The 25850-nt window shown below is 39.8% G+C and overlaps 2 protein-coding genes across 3 annotated transcripts in view; both read left to right on the top strand.

The window, feature by feature from the left end:
* The first annotated feature begins 2855 nt into the window (after positions 1-2855).
* On the top strand, positions 2856-21172 carry LOC146506365 (uncharacterized). The gene is made up of 11 exons (XM_085181309.1): positions 2856-4198; positions 4282-4392; positions 6842-7036; positions 7124-7301; positions 9607-9790; positions 10006-10103; positions 10274-10657; positions 10848-11024; positions 11393-11580; positions 13125-13348; positions 14784-21172. The coding sequence occupies exons 1-11, from the start codon at positions 4106-4108 to the stop codon at positions 15385-15387; spliced, it is 2436 nt and encodes an 811-aa protein (XP_085037435.1). The 5' UTR covers positions 2856-4105; the 3' UTR covers positions 15388-21172.
* Positions 21173-23654: 2482 nt separating this feature from the next.
* Positions 23655-25850, top strand: part of col27a1b (collagen, type XXVII, alpha 1b) — a 73094-nt gene continuing 70898 nt past the window's right edge. The window contains exons 1-2 of one of the 2 annotated variants that reach the window (XM_085181296.1): positions 23655-24008; positions 24201-24332. In XM_085181296.1, the coding sequence (XP_085037422.1) occupies positions 24280-24332 (53 nt within the window). In that variant the 5' untranslated portion in view covers positions 23655-24008; positions 24201-24279. Of the gene's footprint in view, positions 24333-25850 lie in introns of both variants that reach the window. The other variant, XM_085181297.1, reaches the window with a different exon arrangement.

The following is a 25850-nucleotide window of genomic DNA, read 5'->3' as shown; positions in this document are numbered from 1 at the left end:
TTAGGGGCACTTAGGTCAACAACATCCTCTGTTTTATGCCTCTGCATCTTTCAATAGTCACAAAATATACAAGACGAAGTATACAAGAGAGAAATTAAATATATTCTAGCTCTTTGGTTCTCACGAAGAGAAGCAGAATAAATATTGAGTAATGCAACCTGTCCCCTGACAGCAGGATATTACATAAGCTGTATACAAAATGCAGTGATGTATGGCTCTAACACAGCTTATGAACGCCAACATCAGCAATCAATTTGGCCTCACTTCAACGTATTCACAGCGGCAACTTATATTTCCACACTGACCACTGATGACTTTTACAAATCTTGACTCCCAAAAGGTGCTGAGCGGAAAAAAAAGTGACAAATTACTCCCTCTGCAGAGCACCACTCACATAATGCATCACATCGTGGGTGCTGGAGGGCGGAGGTGTGCGGCGAACTCACAATAAACTGACACATTGCTTCAGTGAACATGGCAGGAAGCAAATGCTGGACTGCCAAGCCAAATACGCTCAGACCTCCTATCAGTTTATGAATGTAATGGATCCAGCAGGCAGACGGAGCCTGGTGGCCTCCGGGGGCCCTTTGAATGTGCCAGGGCACATAAGAAACTGCGTGGAGCCAGCGTTCGCTTGGCAGATCGGGCTTTTTGAGAGAGCTGAAGCGTGCGCACAGTGCAACCGTTCAGACATCTCACAGAGCAGAGATGACGGGAGAATGAGCAGGTCTTTATGGGCAAACATCAGGAAAATGACTGTTATATAACAATAACAGTGCGTGATGGGATTGCCCACAGTCTCTGGTGAACTGATGAAAGGAGACATACATGTAGAAGTTCTCTGACAAAACTTTTAAATTTCAGTTAATTTTTAATTGTGCTTTACGTCTGGATAGATGATGTTCACATGTGTGAGTGTCTCACACAACCCTTCATATTTCCTTAGTATGTTTCTTAAGCCACTGCTAACATTTATAACTTAAATGGCACTAAAAAACCAGAATGTGTTGATTTAAATAATGATTTTACTTTTTTTTTTTTTTTAAATCTGCTTTGAAACAACCATTGAAATATTATTTTTACTCGCTGAAATTATTCCTCTTGGCAACACCAGTGTCTTAAAGATCTGTTTCTAATGAGTCTGATGTGTCTTAACTGTAAGTGGATAAAGTCTGTAGCCTTTGGTTCAGTGAAAAAATACACACAAAAAAGTTTATCTGAAGGTAATTTGAGGTTAATGCAGACTGAGTTAAAAAATTAAGTGAGCATTTTGCAAAGCTGGGTCTTTTATCACCATATTCCTTGTTGCTCCAAAAACCTTATCTATAGTACAAAAGGGCAAAAAGGACTGATATCGTATTCCAGTGAAACGCTGGAAGTCTGAAAGATCACTTTCACTGATTATCAGACTGCCTCACACAGCCTTATATAAGCTTAAAGTGAATTGTAATGAATACTTTGGGAATTAATGTGTAATAAAAAGTATGTAATGAACACTTCTACTGAAAAGACTTCATGGCAAGGATGACTATTCACTGCTCAATTGGGCACCTTCACAATCGTTTAAGACAGATTTAATAATAGGTGATGTGACATTTGAATAATCACAATTTCGTTCTGAAGCAATTTATTATTTTCTTTTGAAATTTTGTCCATTTTTTGTTAAAATTGTTGCGAATGAGTGATGCTTACTGAGTTCACATTGCTCTTTATGACAGCTGGTGCCGCTGCTAATGAAGCATGTAATTTGGTTACAAGCTCCAGAATAAGCTGATATGTGTGTTGGTTATGTTTTGAGCGCTATCATGTTTGCGGTTTATCATCACTCCCTTTTTCTTTGCTAACTGTTTAATTTTCTTTGCTAAGTACAGAAAATTGTGGCATCAGTTTTAAAAAAAGTTGCCGAGAAGTTTGATTGAAATCCTTTTCCAGTAAAAGTTGCTGTAACAATCATTCTATCCCCTTCCACCCTGGAGGTCTCTGTGCAAGAACCAGACTGCATTTGCAAAAAAAAACACAAGTGCAGCCCTTTTTCAAAGAATGGCAAGTGTAGAACGTGTAATGAAGAGATCACCTACTTTCACTAGTTGATGCGGGATGGAGCATTTGTTGTAATATACTTCATTTTTGTTGCAGCAAATTTGTTAAAAAAATTGCTCATGACAAATTGTGGAAATGTTTTTTTTTTTTTTAAATCAGTGACTCATGGTTATGAATCTGTGTTCAATCTCCTCAATTTACATTTTCTGATTGGTTGGTAAAAAAAAAGACTTAAACAATAGTACATGCAGTCAATGCGAAAAGCAAAGGTCAGAGGCGATTAATGATATATGAGGTACCAATGTCAGGTGACGGGGACTCTGTGCCAAAGGCGTCGGCTGCTCAGGTGTCACTGGCTTTGTGAAGAGAGCAGAGAACAGGAGATCATCAGCTGTGGACATATCACATCACCAGGTCCAAACACATATTCAGCTTCATACGTGGACAAGACAACAGGTAAGATTTTCTATCCTCTCTGGGTTTATGAGAAAAATTGGCGAGTGAGGAAAGAAGAAAGATTTTAAACATCTCATAATGTAATAATGTTTTGAGTACTTGCTGTGCTTCCTGTGATTTGCAGCCTTAAAACACAATAAGCAATAATGGAGAATAGGAAGTAATCCATTTTATTTTATTTTTATTTTGTATGGAGGGCATTTATTTATTTATTTAATTTGTACTAATGTAGTTAGTTTAATAATGACATTTAAAATAATTATTAAGAGGTAAACCTAAAAAAAGAATTAAAGATAAATGTAAATATAGTGTTAGGAATTAGCTATGAATACTTCTAAACCAATATAGTTAGTAATGTATAATGAATTTATTATTACTACAATACAAGTAAAAATGCTAAACATGATTTAATATATTGTTAGTACTGCATACATATAATACTAGTAAAACCCTAAATAAAGATGTTTTATTTATAGTGGAGTATTTTTCAGTAAGATGTTGTTTCTTTTAGTTTTATATTTTTTTTAAATGGCCCTCAAAACTACAATATCTGATCAGATTAGACAGCACATAGGTTAAACATCTGCAGATGCTACATCACACTGTCATCTATCTATTTACATATGCAAACAAGAAGTAAACAGCTTCTTGTTTTCATATGTTTTTCTCAGTTTTTAAAGGCTTAAAACAAAACATATGGGCCATCAAGAATAGCCATTTAGACAATAAACCAGACTGCCAAAAAGAAACACTTCTTTAGACCAATTTTTTTAGTCTCGGAGGCTGGGGCGCATTCATGCATACGCAGGCTACTAATCTCAAGGGGATGGCTGCGTGCCTGCTACCTCCTCTCCCAGAAGCACTCAGCACAGCAGATGACATGGCTGCGGATGACGCGATTAGATTACAGATACTGAAATTCATCGGGAGGCTGTAAAGGAAAAAAGAAAGCTTGTTAGTGAATTAAGATGTGCCTTCTTAGTTTTAGATTGATCATATTTGTATTATTTTTTAAAACACATTAGGTGCTGAGATGGGGAATGGACTTCCAGCAAAGACTGCCTCGATTTATTCACTGAGCTGCAGGATCACAGTGACCTTACAACTTAAATGAAAAGAGAAGGCCCCGTACAGTTGTTTCTGCAGACTCTCACCCGAGGACCTTATATAATATTTTCCTGACTAAACTATATTATACATCCTACTCACTGTGAAAATTATAGAGCTTTTCTGTTGCTTCCACCCAGGTTTTCATTTAATTATCTCACACAAAAAACTTTATAATACCACCTTTAGGGAGCCATAACAGTACAGCTCAGGAAGGTAATAATAGGAATACATTACCATGATCACAGACCTTTGAATCTCTACCCACATCTTTGATTTATACCCTAAAGGTAATATTGTTAAATTAGTGATTATAGAAATAAAAGTACCATTGTCAACAGCCTGGCTGAAGAATGATTAGCAGTACCTTTACCTCATTATTATTTTACCACAAAGGTGTCTACTTTAACTTGTGATAGTCACACTTTTTCCTCTTACGAACTGTAAAAGGTGGAAGAAAACCTTTGACGGTATATATTCAAAAACACGTGTTGCTGGAAGAATGGAGTCGATGAGAAGAATCAGACGGAACAGCAAGACTCTTCTTCAGGATCTCTTTTACAGAGGAGTTCACGGAGGAGACAGAGACACTCCTGTGAGTCATTCTATGGGCATTTTTCTGATCCATGGCTGACATTGCATCTGAACGTTCTCCTTTTCTGAATATTTTTTAAACAGATCCCAGCTCAGCCTAGAGATGCTAAAATGATCCATTCCATTGCCAGTCTGATTAGAGCAAAAAGCAAGCTTCTCCTCCTTGAGAATCCAGACACTGTGGAGATCTACAAGGTCAGAAAAATCTTGAACAGCATGCTAATTTGATAAAATTAGTAACAAGTCCCTTTTTCCCCCAACACATGACGCATGCAAACTTCAGGAACCTAACATATAATTTTATTATCTTGCTTAAGAATTATGACCAGGTAAACTCTGAGATCTCTATTTGCAAAGTTTATTTACTGAGTGTGAATATAAATGAGAATTTAAAAAATTAGAAAACTCAAAAATAAGACAACAAAAAAAGAATATACTCACCATAGGTGAGTATATACCTATATATTATAGGTGGATGACTGTAGTATTAGGATGGACTCACTTTTGTCTTCAGAACTGCCTTAATTTTTGTCGGACTAAAATGGTGCTGGAAACTTTCCTCACAGCTTTTGGTCCGTGCTGACATGACACATCAAACAGTTGCTGCAGATTCATCAGACCAGGCAAAAGTTTTCCAATCTTCTATTGCTCAATTTGAGTCAACCTGTTCCAATTATAGCCTTAATTTCTGGTTCTTAGTTGACAGGCGTGTCACCCAGGGTGGTTTTCTGCTGCTGCTTCAAGGTTTGACGTGTTGTACATTCAGAGATGTTCTTCTACAAACCATGATTTTAACAAGAGGTTATTTGAGCTATTATTTGCTTCCTATCAGCTCAAAGCAGCCTGGTTATTCTGCTCTCACCTCTGTCAAGAAGGCACCTTTACCTAGCAAACTGCTGCTCCCTTCATATATTTACCTTAATAGAGCTATTCTCCAACAATCACACAATGTTTAAAGTCACTTAAATAACTTTTTTTCGCTCATTCTGATGCTCAGTTTGAATTCCAGCAGGTCATCTTGACCTGAGGTTCCCAACCCCCGGGCCTCGGACCGGTACTGGTCCGTGAGTCGTTTGGTACTGGGCCGCGAGAGTTGAGGCTCGGGTGTGAAATGTATGGTTTTCAGGGTTTTTATCGGTTTTCAGCATTATTTTGTTATCGTTTTTATCGTTAACTCAGTTTTCCTGGGTCTTTTCTGTGTTATGAATAAATCTTCTTTTTTTCGGTACCGGTACTAGTTTTATTTTGTTGTATTTGTCCGCGACACCTTAAATATTGTCGGGCATAAACCGGTCCGTGGCGCAAAAAAGGTTGGGAACCGCTGATCTTGACCTATATCTATAAGCCAAAATGCAGTGAGCTGCTGTCATGTTGTTGGTATTAGATATTCACATTAACAAGCAACTGAAAAAGTATACCCGATAAAGTGTCTGGTGAGTAAATATATACATGGATTGCATACGAAATCCCACAAAAAATATATAAGAAGAGTGTTGGTATGATACCCATCATATAACAGACCTGCTTATTACAGTGGATGTAGCAGTATTTCAGTCTTGAGTTGATTCAAATTTTAAGATTTAAAGGTGAAAAATGATCAAAGAGGCAATCATCAGGACTGAAATTTTACCAAATAGGTCATTTCCTACACTATAACAACTAAATAGTTTGTTCCTTTTGTCTGACCAAAAGTCATTCAGAATTTAAAAAGAAAAAAAAAAAAGAATAAGTAAAGCGTTACTTTGTTTGATCCCAGCAGTGAAATGTGTTCTCTGCCAAATGTAACTATCAGCTGCAGCAGCAGACAGCAGCCCTGGGCTCCCACGAAGCAACTCCAGCTGTTTAACGAGAACCATGATGCAGAAGAAGCACCTTAACATGTTTTTCGAGAAACCAGATTGTAGAAATGGAAATCTTGTTCCTTGACAGCAGCACTGACTACTATGCCTGTGTGCAATGCCTATTAACATGTCATTATTATATTATTACATGAGTAAGTAATACTCATTGGTCAGGCAATACCTGTCACCCCTACCTGTTGCCAAACTTATTTATTTATTTATTTTTAACCTCAGTTAAAGTTTGATGTCTTATCAAACACAGTTGTGATGCAGTTGCATGGCAACGACAGGCAGACAGACATGTAAGTGTTCAAAACGGACTTTGAGGTAGTTCCAGTAGGTGTCTCCAGGACCATATTTTAACTGATACAGACACAGAGCCACAGAGTGAAAACAATGCCAGCTACACTATCATAGGTGGGAATGACAGTAATACAAACAGACTGGGAGAAGGAGACACAGAAGATTTACAACACCTTGTATTTTATTTATTTATTTATTTATTTATTTTGCAGCCATAAATATTGGTGGCTACCAATATATGTAGAGAAGCAGAATGTAGCATAACTGTAAATAATTTCTTTCGATAACATTGATGAGCTATGAAAAAATAAAGTATTCTTTTTAAACTGTTCTTTGAAATGTTGCATGTATCTTGTATTCTTATCATTTGTAACTTTGTAATATATTGCATTATTTAATTTAGTTCAGTCTGTTACTGTTCTTATTGTCTTGGAGCAACTGTAACCAAATCATGTCATTAGAGATTAATAGAGTATTCTGATTCTGATCGTCTCATGTAGCTGAATGAGCCTGGAGCCCTTTCTAGCAGACCTGGAAAAGGTGATGTTTATCTCCCGGCCATCACAGCTAAGGCTTCAAGCCTGAACTCAATCAGAGGCAGTCTGAGTCAGTCGTGCCCTTACCTATATGACAAACGAAGAGGATCCTTCTCCTCAGTGGCTTCTCAGAAAACAGGAGGTCGCACTGCAAAACAGGTAGGCTGATATTTTTACAAAAACAAATTCAAACATGTTTTAAACCCTTCTTCTTACACTTTGCACATTCTGCCCTCTTCTTATCAGAGCAGCCTTAAAGCGCAGAAAGAGGCAAAGAAATCCAATGTCACTGTGACAATGACCTACCTTGGACAAAGACATCAGAATTTGGGGCTCGGGTCAACTCAGGATGAACTGAAAGTACTCCAGCAAGTCAATGGAGGAGAGAATATTTGTGTCTTCAAAGGCCTCGTAACTCCAGGCGGTAGGAACTGCTAAAGCTGAAACCGTATCATTTGAATGGTCAACAATGATTCAGAAATTCGTTTTTTATATTTCTTTATATTTGACTCCCTTTTGCAGATTTTAAGGTGTTTTCTGCCATTAAGGGGGTCAAAGTAAGAGAAAGAAATCAGTGGCATTAAAGTGTCCACTGCCACAAGCTTAATTCCTCATCAAAGCAACATTTTAATGAGAATGATGAGAACACTGCCCTGAGGCAGAATTTCAGCCGAACACCAATAAAAAGCTGATGTGTGACCTGATGCACTGTCATCGCATAAAAAAAAGTCAATAGACAAGACAAGTTATTTCATCTTTGCAGTCGGTACATGTTGATATACACTGTACAAGCATCACTCCAGGGAAGGAATCTCAATGTCAGGCAAGAAAGAGGTTATGGATTTCTGCTTCAGACTGCATGTGTGATGTGTTTACAAAATCCTTGGTAGGAATAAAACAAAGGAGCAGACAATACACAGAAGCACAATCCAAACAGTCTATATAGGATCCCACAAAGTCAATGAGATATGTCGTGACTATTATTGCATTGGTTTTACACTATCTCTACAGTGATATGTGATTTGGATGGCAAGAATGCAGTGACCATTACATACAGATTTAGTTACATCTAACATTTTGACATAATGTTTTTCATTTTAATAAAGTATGTTTTTGGGGAGCGGGGTAGCACTGTTGCCTTATAGCAAGAAGGTTTAAGTTAGTTTAAATAGTGATTATGGCAACTTGTTCAAGGTTTACCTGCCTCTTGCTCTATTGTTGGTGGGATAGACTCCACCTCCCACTGTCTTTGAATTGACTAAGCAGAATAAAATTAAATAGATAGTATAAAATGAAAAAAATACCCTTTTTTGTACTGTCTGACATATCTGTCTTTTTAAAGATATTTTGAGACACCAATCAATGGCTGGAACTGCAACATAAATTGCACTTGGATCTGCGTCCTGTTTTGAGTATTGCATCTCTTGATTGCACCTAAAAAGGGTCTCTTACTAAGTTAATGTTACTATTCCCAAATGGGAGTTGCAAAAACCAACCAGGATGTGGTATGTTTCCAGTGCTGTCAAAGTGGAGGTTCGTTCTAAAATCAAATAAACATGTTGTCTTTCTGACCTTTGGTTCCATTTATCCATCTAGATAGTTTCAGTGTGAGTCACTCAGTTTTGGAGATATAGCATGCAGAGAACTATTTTCCTTCCACTGAACTACACCTGCCAATCCCACTGAGCTGAGGGAAGCCTATGGTCTAGCCCCGACAAAAAGCTTGTGCACAACAAAGCAAACAGCATTAACATTGATGGTTTCTTCTAAGAACTCGTGTTGACTCTGGTGTCTTCTTGTCTGAGTTGTAACATTAGCTAGCCACATTACTTCCTTTGGTTTGGTTGGAGGACATAGTTGAAAAGAAAAGAGAAAAGAGTTCCTGAATGAAACTGCTCACATCAAAGTTAATGTTTTTTGTGTTTGTTCGTTTTTATTGAATCATAATTTCTGAAACAACACATTGCTGGTGAACCTCTCAAATGTATTTTTTTGGCACTTTGAGCACCACAAGGTGAGTTCTGTCTGGATCCAAGAGTTTTAACAGAAGTTTGATACTGTATCTCTACAGCCAATATCACCAAAAACTGGGCAACTCAATCCAAAGCAATTTAGAAGAATAAATAACGCTACAGGCCAGAGGAAGAAGAATCTGCAGATTGATTTTGGGGTAGACTAGCGCTGTAACTCTGTGTTTTTTAGGCCTACTTTTAAACTAAACCAGTTGAGGCAGCAAAAGATTGAACACAATGTTTAACTAAAGATAGAAGTACTGCCAAACATCACCACATGATGACAATAAGCAAAGATAAAGTAAAATTTGATTAAAATCATAAAAGTGATTTCAATCTCCAAATGCAACCAGTGATGCCAAGTGTTTATTAGGACAAGTGTTTTGGCCCCAAGTCTTTTTGTGGGTTTTGCTGCGTGTGTGTGTGTGTGTGTGTGTGTGTGTGTGTGTGTGTGTGTGTGTGTGTGCAAGAGAGAGAGAGAGAATATGTGAGCTGTGTGTTGCAGGAGGGTTTTGTGTGACACATGAAATTGCAGGAAGTGCAGAACACCTGGCCACTGTTTTTGTGGACCACAAGCCAGTTGTAACACAAGACAAATGCATAAGAAACCATTACCAAATGTGATGACCTGCAGCAAGAAAAGCCAAACAAGACTACCTTCTAAAAAGGTCAAACGATATCTACAATCTTAATATTTGTGCCGCTTGTATCTTTCAGAGCAGTTCCAGTTTTTGTCTCAGAGACATAGAGGTTACCCATTCAGTGCTTCCTTTTATGTCAATGGCATCATGGTGACCAGGATCAGTTCCTGCTGTGAGTACCGCTACACTCCTGGCTTCCAGCAGGGCAGGAAGAGCTGCTTCAGATTGACTTGGCTGGCTGGTGGGATACCCTGCTACAGGTAAGATTACATCCTCTGAGAGACAGACAGCATGGCACTGGCATAAAAATGAGAATTTAATACCAAATGTCAAAACATGTTGGGTAAATCCATTGTTTTGCAGATATAATGTGTTGTGGGTGGACACTGAGGAAAAAGGAAGTATATTTTACAAGATCAGGTGATGTTGGTACAGCAGGTAGAATATAATGAAAGCATATTTCCATTCCTTTCAGATGCACAAATCTCCGAACCAAATACAGCTCCAGCCAGCAGCTGAACAACGGCGCAAAGGAGAACTTAAATCTTTCTCTCGAGCAGAGCACTGGCAATGGTACTAAGCCTGGAAATGAGGGTCTCAATTTTCCATTACTTCCTAAAGCTTTTCATCAACATTTTTTGATATCAGGCCCAGTCCTTGCTTTTGATCAACTACTTTAAAGACAAGATGTCTCACAAAGCTTTTTTTTCCTTCTCATTTTGTCTCTAATGTTTCCGAAGCAGGCGTCATCGAGTCATGTCCATCATCCCCTCTATTTATCCCAGCCAAACCTGTGAAGAAATCCGTGAGGAGGACAAGAAAACACACCAAGGAGGGCAGCAGAGGATCAACAGACAGCGAAGACCTCCCTGTAGCTGGAATTAAAGAGACCTCCAAAAAGAAGCGACGCAAGGGTCAAACTAATCAGAAGGAGAGCAAAGGCAAGACAGCTGGAAATGACAGAGGAGAAGAGAGACAAGACGGCAAGAGCTCAACAAGGTCAACAGTGATGGAAAAATTTGAAGACAAGGCATCGTCTGTCAGACGAGAGCAGGACAGAGCAACCAGCCCTGTCACAATCCTGCATACGGGGCAGCCGTCATCGAACACGATAAGCAAATTTCCCGGTATGCAAATTTTAATTTTTATCTGGTTTGATCCCTGTAAGACAAGATGGAAAAATAGGGGAAAATAGAATCTTCTGGCCTTTCAAGGGGAGATACAGATGACCTTCAAGCCTTCTGCCTGTGGTATCTCCATTTAATATTCTTTGCCGAGAAAGAAAACAGAAAAGAAAAAGAGTGTTTCTTTTTAAAGATTCATTGCGGGATGAGGAAGCACTGACGAAGCAGAACAGAGAGAAACAGAAGGGCCTTGGATCAAATGGGAAAAACAGAGATGGGGAAAAGCTGAAGGACTTCTATGAAGAATGTGTGGAAATGAGTGCTGCGTTGAAGCAAGGCCCAAGCAAACATCACTGGTTCAAGGCAAACAGTGAGTAAAGAAACCGCAGCACAGTAGGACCAAAGTGGAATCCCCCTGGAGAGCTGTAGCTGATTTACATAATACACTTAAGCAGAAAAAGGTTGAATTTGCAAGAAAGTGATGCATTGAGAAATGTCTGCTTAAAGGAAGACGGATGACGTGTGGGAGAGGTTATGCAGATACACACATGCCCGCGTGCATAAATTTTAGCTGATCTGCTTTCTCTATTGCTCAAACAGAGGCACAAACTGAATATTAGATTTTATTATTTACATTTTCAAATTAACCTCGGATATCAGTATCACTGCATGCACTTGGCTTCAGGATAGTTGGTTTTATTGCACCTGAGTTGTTTAATTTTCTTTCTGTACGCCAAGTCCTGGAGAGGTGCCGGCTCCAGAAGAGGCTGTCATCGGGCCCCGGAGCTCAACACTCAGATGTGGAGCTCAGTGCAGAAAGTGACACCATTCTGCAGCATGATGGAAAGCCAGAGGAAGAAGAGCACATGGTTAATCAGAGCGCTGGCACGGAAGAGTCCGTTAGAGAGCAAGACCTGCAGGCACAGGTGTGTGTATAACACAAATTACTGTGGTGAAACTGTGTTTTTGCCAGAAGCTTTCCTGGCATTAAATCACTGCCAAAAGCCTCGATTCAAGCAGATTCTTCCATTCTGTGTTTTTGTCAGAGCAGGAATTGTATCTGCCAAATAATATAATGAAATGTTAACATTAAAAAACAATTTGCCCATTAAAGTAATGCACGTTCCATTGTCCCACTTCTCAACTAGCTTTATGGTTGTTCATGTTTTTCCACACTCTGACTATATTACCGTGTTCCAGCTATTCACTAAATAATGTAGTGTTTACACAGAGAGAAACACAGGCTTTTATTGAGTGCCACCATTTTCTCTTTTAATTACTGCTTCATATTTTTAGCTTTTGAGCACAAACGTCCCCCTTGAGGAACTCCAAAATGTAAAATTCAGCTACAACTGGAAATTCTCCTTCCAGTTGTAGCTCAGGTGGTAGAGCAGGTCATCCACTGATCGGAAGGTTGGTGGTTCGATTCCTGGCTTCCCCTAGTCTATATGCCAAATATCCTTGGGCAAGATACTAACCCAAAATTGCTCTCCGATGCATCCATCGGAGTATGAATGTGTGTGAATGTTAGCTATAAAACACTTAGAATGATGTGCTTGTGCGAACATGTGTGAATGCACAAGTTGTGTAAAGCGCTTTGAGTGCTCAGATGAGTAGAAAAGCGCTATAAAAGAACCAGTCCAGTAAAATCTACCCTGATAACAGAAAGGTGGCAATATGTCTTAGGCATGTAACACTGATTTGGCAGATAAAATGTTGATTCATTTCATTTGGATGAATTCAGAGGATTTATTCTATTATTTGGGCTTTGAATACAAAGACGAGTTGTTCAAATGGTCGCTGAGTTTTATCTGGGGCATGCAGGCATTTCACTCGGTCATACCGATCATGATGAAAAAGCTTCCAACAGCTCCTGAAAAATTCCTCAAGGTCTAGCAAAATGGCAAAGTAGACGTAGCCGACAGCCAGACCATATGTCTCCGGACTCTCATCTTGTCTGTGTTTAGAAAACCTCCAGCACCTGTCTCCCCCACATCTCTTTCCCACCCGACGACACATCTCACATTGTGTGCTGTTGCGCACATTTACAAACAGTAGATGCTTAATGTTAATATTCCTCTCAGGGCTCAGATGCAAAATGCATTTCTGTATGAAGGACAAAATAATAATCTGCACTTGTGCAAATGTGATTTCTGTATTTTTATAACAGCTGCTTCTCTTGTAATTGACATAACTTAGAAGTTAAATGTAATATGTTTTTGTCTGCATCATATCTTTGCAATTCTGTGCTCTCGCATTCTGCACCACTCTACAACAAGATGACAGAAAAGAAGAATTCACAGATATAAAATATATATTCCGCACAGCACAGTGCTCTAGTTTTACAGTAAGAAACTGTTCTTATGGATAACAGTATAGCGACACTGTATTATAACAGTTTCATTTCCCGCACTGTAATTTTAGAGGGACTTTCAGTTTTCTGTGACTTTCTCCTGGTTTGTAAATGTAGCTTCACGCCATGATGACAGTGCTGAGCATGTCTGATGAGGTGGAGCAGCTGGTTCTGAGGAACACGGACCTCACAGATGACCTTCTGCTGAGCCTGGCGGGGTCACTAAAAAGCAGCCTGTCTGAAGTCACACTACTCAATCTCAACCTCAACCTCATTGGCCCCTACGGTGCTCACATTCTGCTGGACGTTCTGAGAGTGAAGCCCCAGGTCAAAGGCCTGCAGTAAGTCCTACGCTCCACTGAGTTGTGTCTTATCAAAATCTGACAAAGAGTAACATTAGAATTCAGAAAACATGCCTCCATCTAAAAGCATTTGAATATCACTTTTTTAAAAAAGAGAGAGACAGGAATATGAACGGAACTGAAGAGATAGTATAAAAATGCAGCAAATCCAAGAACCACAGTAACCAAAGTAATGGATATATAAGTATCACATTAACTGTGTGGGAATTTACACAGTTTATTTTCAGCAGCTTATATTTAATTGGTTTCCTTATTATTATTGTGACGCATCAGGCGGATAAAAGTCTGGAGATGATGAAGTTGTATTTGGTACTTTCCAATGGAATTCTCCACACGTGGTCTAAAGAGATGTCCTTGCAAGTGAGAGAGCCCATCTTTAGGCTATGATAGCAAAAACAATTTAGAAATCTCGCCCATTCTTACAGGAAAACACTGTCGATAACAGCAAGACCAAAATATGTTTTAAACCACAGAAGACAACCAAAGGGAATGATGGAACCATTCTTCCCTTGGTTAGAAAAACAACTTCACTACATAAAACCAAGTAAAGAACACAGTTGCTGCACAGCTGAAGGTCTGATGCTTCACAGTGCAAACAATAAAACATACTGCAAAGGTGACACAAGAGTTTTTAAAGGCAAGGAAATATTGCATATTTTTTAATCATCAAGTCAGTCACCTGATTTTTGATTGTTTTTATTTACTGAAGCCAAAACTTAAAGCATAGAGATGCACAAACAAGCGGTAAGTGAAGGCAAATTATCAAGACAGCGGCGGAGTGGTGAGAAAGACCGGCCCCTCTATTTCTAGAAGGCCTTTGATGGCGACAGTCAAGCTTGTGACTCTGCGTAATTATTCTGAGACTTCACTTTTTACAGATTAAACAAATGAGATGAGATTTTCAGCTAGTAGACTATTTTTAATACAGCCAATGAAAAGTGTATCTTCATCTCTTAAAGGGGAATAGAGGCAAAGATATTCCTGCAAGGGCTTAAAAATAATTTACCTGTGAAAACACATGAATGTATTTCAGCATTATTCCCAAATGCACCAGTTCAGTTCTTCAGTTATTCAAAATCCTTAAATCTAAATTTAACATACCAAATACATCAACCCCTCAACAGAAAAAGGTGTAACAAATTATCAGGACATTCTGCAGTTTTCTGCAGATTCCATTTTACTGCAAAACTGCAAAACAAACACACACACACACACACACACACAATCCACCATTTGTGTCATCCAGTGTCATCCGGTGTAAAAAAAAAAAAAAAAAAAGTCTTTCTGCCTGAACTTAGATGTCACATAAGAGAAAACTTAATATCAGGGTGCACACAGCTACATTTTCAAGTGAGTGGTTCATGGAGGCTCAAAAATAAATCTCCACAGTAACCTCTATTTTCTCTCTCTACAGCTTGTTTGGGAACAAACTGCGTGACCATGGAGTGCTGACCCTGTTGAATGGAATAGCTGAGCTGCAGGAACAAACAGCAAGAGCAGCTGCTGCTATCCAACAGGCTATGCTTTTCCCATCAGAACACAATATGCTACCTCAGCTGCCCTCTGGATGGAGCTCTTACAGGCTTTTTACACTTTTAGAGCTGGATATCGGAGGAAATGGTTTGAGCAGCGATGGGGTGAAAGTGTTAGCATCATATATGAGATCCCATTCCTATCTTCAGTATTTAGGGCTAGCACAGACCAGCGGTGCCGATCTGGCAGCTTGGAAGGAACTTTTTGACAGCTTAAAAGGAAACAGCTCACTGACTCAGATCATCCTAGACGAAAATAACTTGGGTGACCCCGGGGTCAGGCTGTTGGCTGACATGCTGAAAGAGAACATGAGTTTGCAGCAGGTGGATTTAGACAAGAACTGCATCAGCGATGTGGGAGGAAATGACATCATGGGGGCTTTGCTTTGCAGGACACAGTTTCCACTGAGGCATCTGAGCCTCCAGGAGAACAACATCAGTGCAGGACTAATGAGCAGGATACAGGAGGAGGTAAAATATAAATGAGTCCTGCAGGGGTGGAAGAATACATTCGCAAACCCTGAAAAACGATGTAACATAAACAAAACACTGACTTGAAAACCCATAAGGTTTGTTGTTTACATTCCGGAGGTCAGAGAGGCAAAACCTGACTCATATGACTTGTTTGACCATCAAACACACACAAACATAAAGAGCTCTTCCTTCCTATACCTGGGTGGCCCTGCTAAGAAACACTGCATCTCAGTTTAGTTCTGGCAGGTAGTGTGGGAGGCATGTTTACTTTGGTCTGGATGCATTTTCAAAGAGATATCAATGAACTGAACCTTATTTCTGTATGCCAAGGTTACATCTTCATCTTGATTTTTTTTTTCCTACTTCCCACCAGTGTTACCCCTCGTGACTCCACACCTACTTCGCTAAAATCGACTCCAGCAAGACTCCAGGCTCGTTGATCCATCTGTCATTCTATTGAATAATTTGCTGCCTTCTGACAAAAAAGAAACCACAGTGATTCATTCCACCCACAGTATTTACAAGTGGATGACTTACCCACAACATTTTCCCCCAGAGCATTGCAGTAGCTCTTCTCCACTTCTACAAATCAAAAGAGTTATGGACAGTGAACTATACCACATCAACTACCCCTATTTTGTCGTTCTTGCATCTTCATGCGCTAGACAGTACTTCTATTCATAATCTAAGAAGCAAAACTAGGCCACACTCATCTGGATTTCAGGGCCGTCATCTCATTGTTCTATCAACATAGACATTCTGAGAATAACTGTACCTATGATCAAAGCTTGTCAAAGTGGTAATTATCTCCTCCTCTCAAGGCTGCCAGTAGTGATTCTGTTGAAAACAACCCGTCCATATTTCATCTGCAGTCTCTGCGAATTCCTTTCTGCAGAACCCCGATAAAGGCGCTCCTCGAATCCCCAAGCGGATGACAGATAAATGAGACTGGTGTTCCTGAAGATTACATCTGCAGACGTTATCCGGCGTTGCCGTACCACACTGAATAAGCTGCTGTTTGTGGTGTTTGCACATTTAGAATAAAGATGTCTAAATTGGGGTGTCATGATTTGTCAGGTCAATTCTTAGTTCTGCAGAGGGATGTTATCACAACTAAAATAAGCCCGTGTTTCTTTTTAGTTTTGACTGCTGATATTCTAAGATATTAACAGCCACGTTTGCAGTAGATTCAATACAGAACAAAGTGGTACACCATAACACTTGGCTAAGCATAAGCTGGCAAACACGAGTCACACTGTAATTCACAGACTCCTTCGATAAGGACTTTGTGCTTCTCTGTTACAAGTAAACCTCGGATCACTGACCCCATTGTCCATCTGCTAATGTATTTAGCCTGAAAGAAATCCTGCAGTGTTACAAGCTTCTTTCAGCTGCTTTTCCAAAAACACGGCCTTCAACCAGAAGCTCAATCTGTTAGGAATTTACAGGTTGGCTAAAGAAACAGTTTCCCCTTTCAGGCCTTTGTAGATTACTGAGCAGTATCACTTGCTGCTGTACAGTCACATAAGGTCTTGGAAGTCCTGTGATGTCCGCTGTTGTTTTAAAGTCAAGGTATAATCAAATCAAACACATCATTCGCCACATTTGCCGATACTGCTAATGGATGAACTACCTAAATCCTTGAAAAACAAAGAATCGCTCTTACACAGCTGAAAGTAGCATACGTAGGTGCTGCTGATACACTGTTACACAGGAGTACGGTTTCAAATAAGCGAGACTGTGCTGTGGGGAATTGGATAATGGAAAGTCTTCAGAATCGAGTTTCTTGTCTCTGACTTAGGGCAAAAACAAAACAAATGAAGTGAACAATAGTTACCCATCCTCATGGGAAGTTCAGTGATTCAGACATTCTTTAGGGCAGGGTGATGCAATTTATTTCCACTTACAGTGTATAAATGGTCAGTGTCTGTTTCCAGAGCCATTAAGTTTTGATGTCTTTGTAATTTTGTCCCACGGATACGCACAGGTGGATTCAAACTTCAAGTTCATTCTTGCACTCGCTTGTGACATAGTCACAGAAATGTCAAGTGTTAAGATTTGAATGAATGAAAATCCAGGATATGAAAAGAAGAGTGAAACCTCCTAATCTTTAATCAACAGGATGAGCTTGTGTACTTGTTGGCAGTTGGCAGAGAAAGCAACTTGTGCAAGGAGAAGGCAAAAATCACATTCCAAACTATTCCATATCTGCAGTGTGAATAACTCAGATCTTTACATTCTTTGTCATGCAGTATATATGGAAAACCAGAACCCAGCACTGTGCAAGACACTGATGTTCTTCGTTTGTTGCCTGTTTGTGTAAGGTCCTGCACCTGCCCCATTTTGATGTGATTCTTCATGTATTTTTCAATCTTTTAAAAAGCTAAAATACCATATTGTATTATTTCCAGCGCTAAAGCATGCTGGGGGAGACTGAATCCACCTGCATCTTTTCCACCATAACAGTGTGAGTCAGTGTATGACATGAGGGAATGGATGCGCAGAGGTGTATGTTGGTGTTGTGTGTTTTTATGGAAGCCTGGGGGTGGTTGAGCATCTGTTCTATATGCCAGATCCATGCTGACCACAGGGATACAACAATTTGTTTCAGCTACACAGTCCAAGTTGTGACTCTCAACCAGATGGAAGCTGCTTTTTGTTAATTTCAAATATTTCTTTATGGGGACTGGAGACAGGCTGCAAGCCCGGAAACATTGCTTGGCTTTGCGGCAGGCTAATTATAAAGAGTCAGTTTGCCAATTTATGACAATGCAAAACAAATCAGCTAAGCCCTTGTCTTTACAGAATACTCTGCTCTCTTTTCATCTGTTGCAGTAAACAGAAGGGGAGCAGGAAGCTGATGTTGGCTCATTCTTGCTGCACATTCAAAGCACAAGATAAAAATGAGGGTTTCTGGATTTGTGACATGTACCGTAGAGCTGCAGAGATCAGAGATCATCACAGGGTGCAATCCATGACGGAAGAGCAATTCACAGACAAGCTGTAATGACGATGAATACAAAGCTGCAGGAAATTAAACTGTTAGTACTTCTACTGACATTCAAACGTAGTGTGTGGCATATTATGACAGGACTGGTTTAGAAAATGAGCAACCTAGTGAGTGAGGAAATCCTTTGAAACCTCAGTTATTAAACCGCCGTTTGTTCTGCACACGCTGCATCGCCACCTTTACTAGTACACTGTGTGACACAGTATTATGAGGATGCAGAATGAAGCGTTTTAGAGTCCGCTCCTTGAACAATTGCTCCTGCTGCTGTTTGACATTTGGCAGAAAGAGCAGCTTTTCAATATGGATTATTCATCAGCGGTTTGATCCCCCACTCAAATGTCACCACGACAATGCCTCTGACTTGGCAGCAGCGTCTGTCTTTCTGCAGCTCCACGGGGTAAGGAATTGGCAATAATTACCACATCTAATGTGGCCTTCAGACAGATTCAGTCTTTGTTTTCTAGCACAACTTCAAATTATTATTATTACGCTGTTAAAGAGGGTTAAAATCTTGAGTTACCCTATCACTGCATTATTGCGTTCAGTGCACTCGCTTATAATATATTCTAAAAAAGTAGCAAAGATGGCCGATACATGAACTGGTGCAGCATATCAGGATGAACCAGATGACTGGTGCATTGTATTATGCCAGAGTGTGGAGGGGAAAAAAGTTTATATGTATGTATGCATGCCGCAAATAATGTGTATTTTTTTTAAACCTGTATTCAATAACTGTTTGCGTGACGTAGCACAATAACATTAAAAGGAAAACTGAGAAAACTGCCAATATGCTTGAAAATGTTAAATATTAACAAACTGAAACAACTCAGTGGAGCAATATTATTAACTTTATTTTCCCTTTTCTGTCACCATTGACAAATTTCAGTCCAATATTCCGTCACACTTTGTTTCCACAAATGCCTGAGAAAAAAAAGTCACTACAAAATGATCCACGCTGTTGAAAGCTAGTTCTTAACTTTACCCGTCTGTAAAGTTAATATTCCCACAGCTGCCTTCTGTAGGAATATTTAAGGCAAGAGCCGTGAGACTAAACTGTAAAGTTTAGGTTCAGGTACAGCTAGGTAGATTTGGTGTGCAGTAGATCAGTTGCGCACAGACAACAGAGTACAGCCTAGAACTAACATAATATACTATTGTTATAGTAGAACAAAGTACAAAGTATTTCTGGGCTGAACATCAAAACAGTGTGCTTTTAGATGTTATCATTCTTTTTGTAGTTGAAGCAGCATTGTTAGTAGGGAAATGAAATGAATATAGTAGTATTTGATACTATTATATCACTCTTTTCCTCCCCAAATTTCCTGTTGTAATATATGGAATGGGTAAACAGAACACCAGGGCATGCTCTTATTGGATCCAGCTGTGCCTGAGCAGAGTCTGCTGCATTCGGCTGGCCCCATTTCCCCAAGACATGAGAGTAAAACAAAAGAGTCTGTGTTTATCAGACAAGAGTTTCCATCTCTAGAGCATGACATGAAAAGATGTGCCATGTGTTAAGCTCATATTTTAAGGTTTGTTATAAAAATAGAACAGAATATCCAAAAATATCCCGTTTACGTTTTTACTCAAATTGAATCCAAATTTAATTGAATATATCACCATAAATCTTAAACTGTGCAAACTGAACTGTTGCTTATAACTAATTAGCACTCGGTTGAACAAATTTGCCTTCTATGCTAATTGCAACGCTAGTTACAACGACACTGTCTGCAGGAAAATCCACCAATTTCCCACACACACACACAGAACTTCTCACTTGGGTCCTGTGAAGAAGAGAATATACTATTAAAATACTCATAGAAAATCTTGCAGCTTTTCCATCAAAGCTAATTCATGCTTCCCACTAAAACAAGCTTTTGGCCTGAACTGCGAGGATGCAGAAAAGTATTTGCTTGGATTGGAAGACGACTTTTCTGAAACTGCTGTCAGGTAGAAAAGAAGAAATTTAAATCCCAGAGGCCAAACTGGAAAGAGCTCTCAAACTTCTTCATGTCAAAGACCACCAACATGCATCAGACCACAAACCTTTATGTGCCCAAAGGAACCATATCTGGAAACACTTCAAATATCTACGACACATAACATTTTACTGGCCGTGTTACATAGGAAAGCTATTACTGAAGAACACTCCCTTACACAAAAAATGTGTATTTTATTGGTCAAATTGGCCCTGGCTAAAACTTAAAGGGCCCAGCTGATCTAGAAAATCCTTTAGAGTGTAAATGATTTAAATATATAATTATTTTTTTCAGGAAGCATAAATAAGTTTGGGTCTGAGTGGAGTGAGGATGGAAAATACATACGCCATTAGTTTTGATTGTTGATAATATGAAAGTAAAATAAAAGGTTTTGCTTTTACAATTTAGGACAATTAATTTAGGGAATTACTAATGAAAATAATTAGCTTTCTTTTAAATGTGTGGAGAGGCTCGTGCCCAGACGGCAATATGAAACTATTGCTGGCAATTATCTTAACTTAGATACTGAAAACCAATTTTAGGCCTATCAATAGGCAGGATCTCTGAAAAAAAAGAAAAGGAAAATTTACAAAGGGTAGGTGAAAATGTAAAAACTGAACAAAATCAAAAATAAAATAAAAATAAAGATGGATAAAAAATACCACATATCATAGGACCACAACATCGCAAAAGCCTGCTAACCTTTGTTTGTTATTAGCCGAGAACTCGGAATAAAAAGTCACTGATGACAGTTAACACCCAGGCACGCAGGGGTGTTAATAAGTCCTTCATGTACTCTGGAGCAAAGTCATTTAATGTTTTAACAGTGATTAGCAAAATTTTAAAATCAATATGGAACTTAACAGGCAGCCAGTGTCAGTTTGCCAGTACTGCAGTAATGCGCTCATACTTCTTGGTGCCAGTTAAAATCCGGGCAGCAGGGCTGTGAAGCGAGCTCTAAATGATGCCTGTATAAAAAACACTGAGACAGTCGAAGTGAGAAAAAAAGACCTATAAATTACGTCCATCTTTCATATACAGTTTGTCTAAAGATAAAATAAAGCTCTGAAGCTCGTTCTGTAAAACGCTTTATTCTCTTACACAAAAGCTGAATTGCAAAAACAGCAAACTGGCAGATCTGTTGCACTTAAGACATGTTACCTGGTTTACATTTTAATGCTAAGCTGAGCTAAAAAGTAACCATCTGCTTCTTCTTCTTCTCATTTAACTCTTGGCAAGATGATGAACAGGCATGCATCTAAGAACCCCTTGGCAGTTCCTGGGCAACAATTTGAGAATCACTTGCATAGGCTGCTGCAATAATCATTACAAACCCCATGAAACTTTACACTCCAGATTGAAGATCTTCCCCTAGGCTCTTCCACAGGACATAGCTCTCCTTGTCTGTAAACTAAAACGTGTGGTAACAAAAGCTCACATCCGGCGATGCTGAGACAGGTACATGGGAAGTGCTCTTTCAAGGTGGTGAGCTCCCTTCCTTCCTGGTCATGAGAGGACGAACTGTGTGGGGACTCTGTGCGAGGAGAAGAGATCCAGTTGCAGACGGCTGAATTGGTGCTCTGTTGGGTCTCCCCTGGACACTGTCATAGCGTGTTTGTTGAAGGCGGGTCAATGAGGACTTTATTTGGCAGAGGAATTTCGCAGCACACGACAGTACGCATGCACATACACACATATATGCACAAGTTGGAATCAGTGCAGCCCTGCAACCCTGTTATAATGGTGAGAACGGAAGTAAACAGTGAAGAGGCAGGGGGTGAAAGGGGGCTGTCACAAAAAGCTGGTTTAATGGTTTAAATTTCACTTGATTAAATTAATTGTTCATTTGTCAAAGCGGAAATGTGTTCCTCGCTTTTGCTGGGGTTTGGTTGGAGTTTGATGGAACTTGACACAGACTGGGTAGTTGCGAAGCACAAACAGCAGGAGTGTTTACACTGCAAATTTTCAAATGTCAGATAGAGTACTCTGAAAAAGTTCAGTCACACGTTTCACAAGAAGTTAAATATTTTCGTAGAGCGCAAGTGGATTGGGGGGGGGTGAGTCCACAAAAGTACTTTCATGTGGTTTTGCTTCACCTCAACTGATTATGTAGATGGAAAAAAACCCAAATTCAAATTCCTGGGGGTTTCTGACATAAATGATCAGAGGTATACTTTCAATATCAGCAGAAGTGCAGAACAACTGAGAACGCACACACAGAAAGGTGCAGAGCAGTTTTAGTCGTTTTTGCAGTTCATCAGTGTTGCTTTTGCTGGAATTTGGCAAATTAATAACTAGAAAGTAGCTGGAGGACTTGTTGTCATGTTGGCATTTTTGAAGCAAAAACTCACCACATTTAGCCAACATGGTAGAGTTCTGGGTTATCACTAAATGCTTGAAAGCACGACTAGTAAGTTGCACAGATGTTTGCTATTTAGTAGGCTAACAGTAACAGACTAATAAAAAACTGAAATTCACTCATAGCAAGCATTGTCATTTGTGAGATCAAAACCTGTGTGCTTGTGTTGGCACACTTATAACATGGCTACACCCTGCACATCTGGTAGAAACTACCTATAGAGACCATTATGCTATAAAGTTGGACATTTTAACATGAGAATCTGTGGAGATTGCTGAGCCAGCCTTAACCACAAGAGGAAGTGCAGTAGTTGAACTTCTGCTTGGACTTCATTTCTCAGCCCCACAGTTGCCATGAAGCAGTAAAGCGGTGAGGTCGCTGTGCCAAAACTGCAAAAACAGTTTAGAAGTAGATCAAGTTCTGAAGGGGTGAATGCACATTCCACCACCTTTAGCATGCAGCTGACTTGTTGTGGATGCTATGTGATTAGTTAGATTTCTAAATAAAAATACTCCAGGTTGTTAGTTGCTTTATAGTCCTGTGCTCTTGATTTAGCAGATTTGTGGCAAACTGATGTTGTAGGAGCATGGTGAGTATAACTGGAGCTTCCAGGTGCTAAAAAAAACCCTTTACTAATCAAATCTTTCTGACATTAAACCCACAGAATCTTTTCGCTAAGTAAAACAGTGCTTAGATCAGAATGAATTAACCTTTATTATTAACATGAGCACCATTATCCACGTCATAACTGGAAACATCTCAATCATCAATTATCCTTAACTGAGCAAAGACAAAACTAACAAGCAGGATCTGTTTTAGAGCTTTGTTTTTATGTCTGGTCACCATATTTCTACAGAGGGCTGACCATCTGTTTCTAAAATGGTTGCTGTGGCCCAGCAGATGCTGCAGATGTGATTGTTTCTAGCACATCACGAAAACTACACGATTTTCAATGATTTGATCGGCAGTACACAGGCACACGTGCACACTGACAGGCTCCTGCTTTCTGAAATGACACACCTTTTGCTGAAGGAGCGCCTGAAAACCGCGTGTAGCTCCAGATTTGCTTCCCTTGGATGTCAGCTGAGGGCGACAGAGGGAGGTGTTGTCCCCCCTCTCCCGCTTCTCAAGATTTCCCTCAGTCCACAATAAACTTTCATTTTGGGAAGTCGACACACACATACACACACCGCTGGGCTTCTACATCTTGTCCCGCATTGATTCCCCGGGAAAGCTGGACGAGACTTTAACGGAAAGACGGAAAAGAAATATCGGAAGCGCACAGGTGAAGCTCTGTGGAGCGTCTTTTCTTTTCCTTAAAAAATCACATTGCTGTTATCTTCTGGAAGGAGACTCAAAGAATTAGAGGCAAGACAATGGCAAAAAGAAGCTTTTTCACTGCTGGTTAATCCCGCATCGTTTCACTGTTTTATTTTTGCTGTCTTGCACTTTTTTACTGTACGCGCGACTCTTCAAGGAACACCTGGGATGGAAAAACTTTATCTGCCTCCTCTGGACTGTAGAAAAAACTCCCAAGAAAGAATGAAGTAACCGCTATGGAGCCGGATAATGCCCCGTACTCCAAACTCAAAACCACTGGAGTCGGGGGGTGAGTCGACATATTCAGAAGTGCATAAATGAGCACTTTTCTTTCTCACTTTTCTGAATTAAAGAGGGATTTCTTTTTTTTCGGGTTCCCCCGAATCCATGTCCTTTCGAGAAAGATGTTGATGTCTAGCAGCACTGATAAAAGCAGTATGTTTTACAGTAGTTGTTTGAAAAAGGCATTTCTTGGGTTACTAAGACAAATGACTTGAGCTTTTAGAGGTATTTGTTTGAGAAATCGTGCAGAACAGGTGGTGTACTTAATGGCTTGCAGAGATAAGCATGTGGAAACTATTTTCTCTGCTCTTAACATCAGCTCAGTGAAAGCCAGTGTAGTGTGTTGTGCTGTTCTACAAGTTCTGCCTTTGCAGCTTATATCTGAATGAGCTGCCAAACGATCTGGGACTGATTTAAGGGAAATGTATGAGAGGAGGAGACACTCCTCTTCCTCCTCCTCCTTTTCTCTCCTCTCTGCTGTGCATCTTACTCAGCTGGTTGGCCTGGCTGACACAATGGGAGGAGATGTCCTATAAAAGTCCAGATGTTGCATCACATAAAATCTGCAGGACATACAGGAGGCTTGGTCACAAGTGGCACATACAGTTTCTGCTGCTGCTGCTGTCAGTTTAGCGAGATTACAGTGAAGGTGGAAGGATTAAAACTTTCTGAAGCTCAAACCAGCATTCATTGTGCCAGTGGCTGTCCAGTGGTTTTGTGGCTCTTTGGAGAAGAACCACAAATGTAAGAATTCCTGAAAATGCTTTAATTATAGCACTTGTCACTAAGTGTGTGCCACTTCAAGCAGCACTTGGAGGACATTCACCCAGATTCATCTGCTGCATTTAAAGCCCAAATGATGTGAAGCGTGAAAACCTGATATTATCATAGCGACAGCTGAAATTCACACCCATTTGAGATAATTCAGCACCTTTAGAGCAGCTCCATATGAGTAATCAGCATCTCTTTTATCACTAGTCTTGACATATAAATGTCACAGAAAAATCAATGGTGTAAAATTTGCCGTGTGCTGCTTGATGTTGGATAATAAGTGGCACTGTTGGCTTGTGAAAACAGAATTGATCTAAATCTAGTTGAATGATTACACGTCCCTGTGTAGGCTGAGAAAAACAGCTTTTTCTCACTGCTGTGTTTAGATGAAACCCCTTTTAAAACCCACAGTCTAAAAGTGCTCGGCTAGGCTGCAGTTTGCCTCAGATAAAAGTCAGATGATAGCGATAAAACACTGACATGTGAAACACTTTTTTCCCCCCCAAAGCATTTGTCTATCTTTCGCTTGGCATTGTGGGTTTTAAGGTGATGTGGTGCATCTTTTTTAAAGATTGTCAGAGGTGGCCTTATGGGAGCACTTACCTGCCTCTGCTGGGCAGTAGCTTATCTGGTCAGGCAGTGAGATAAGCCAGAGCTTGCTCTCTTGAAGCAGATGTTAGACTGTTTGAAAAAGCAAGGGCTGCTGCTGCTGATGCTGCAGCAGCACCTAACATGACTGTGCCAGATGGCTCTC

This window comes from Neolamprologus multifasciatus, chromosome 12 (genome assembly GCF_963576455.1).
Source record: "Neolamprologus multifasciatus chromosome 12, fNeoMul1.2, whole genome shotgun sequence".
Classification (NCBI taxonomy): Eukaryota; Metazoa; Chordata; class Actinopteri; order Cichliformes; family Cichlidae; genus Neolamprologus; species Neolamprologus multifasciatus.
This window is presented reverse-complemented; position numbering and strand designations above follow the sequence as displayed.

Bases quoted from the DNA above. Each gene is read 5' to 3' on its own strand.
- LOC146506365 (XM_085181309.1), top strand. From the start codon at position 4,106: ATGGAGTCGATGAGAAGAATCAGACGGAACAGCAAGACTCTTCTTCAG. The intron at 7,302-9,606 runs GTAGGAACTGCT...TGTATCTTTCAG, and splicing joins AGGCCTCGTAACTCCAGGCG to AGCAGTTCCAGTTTTTGTCT. The intron at 9,791-10,005 runs GTAAGATTACAT...CATTCCTTTCAG, and splicing joins GGTGGGATACCCTGCTACAG to ATGCACAAATCTCCGAACCA.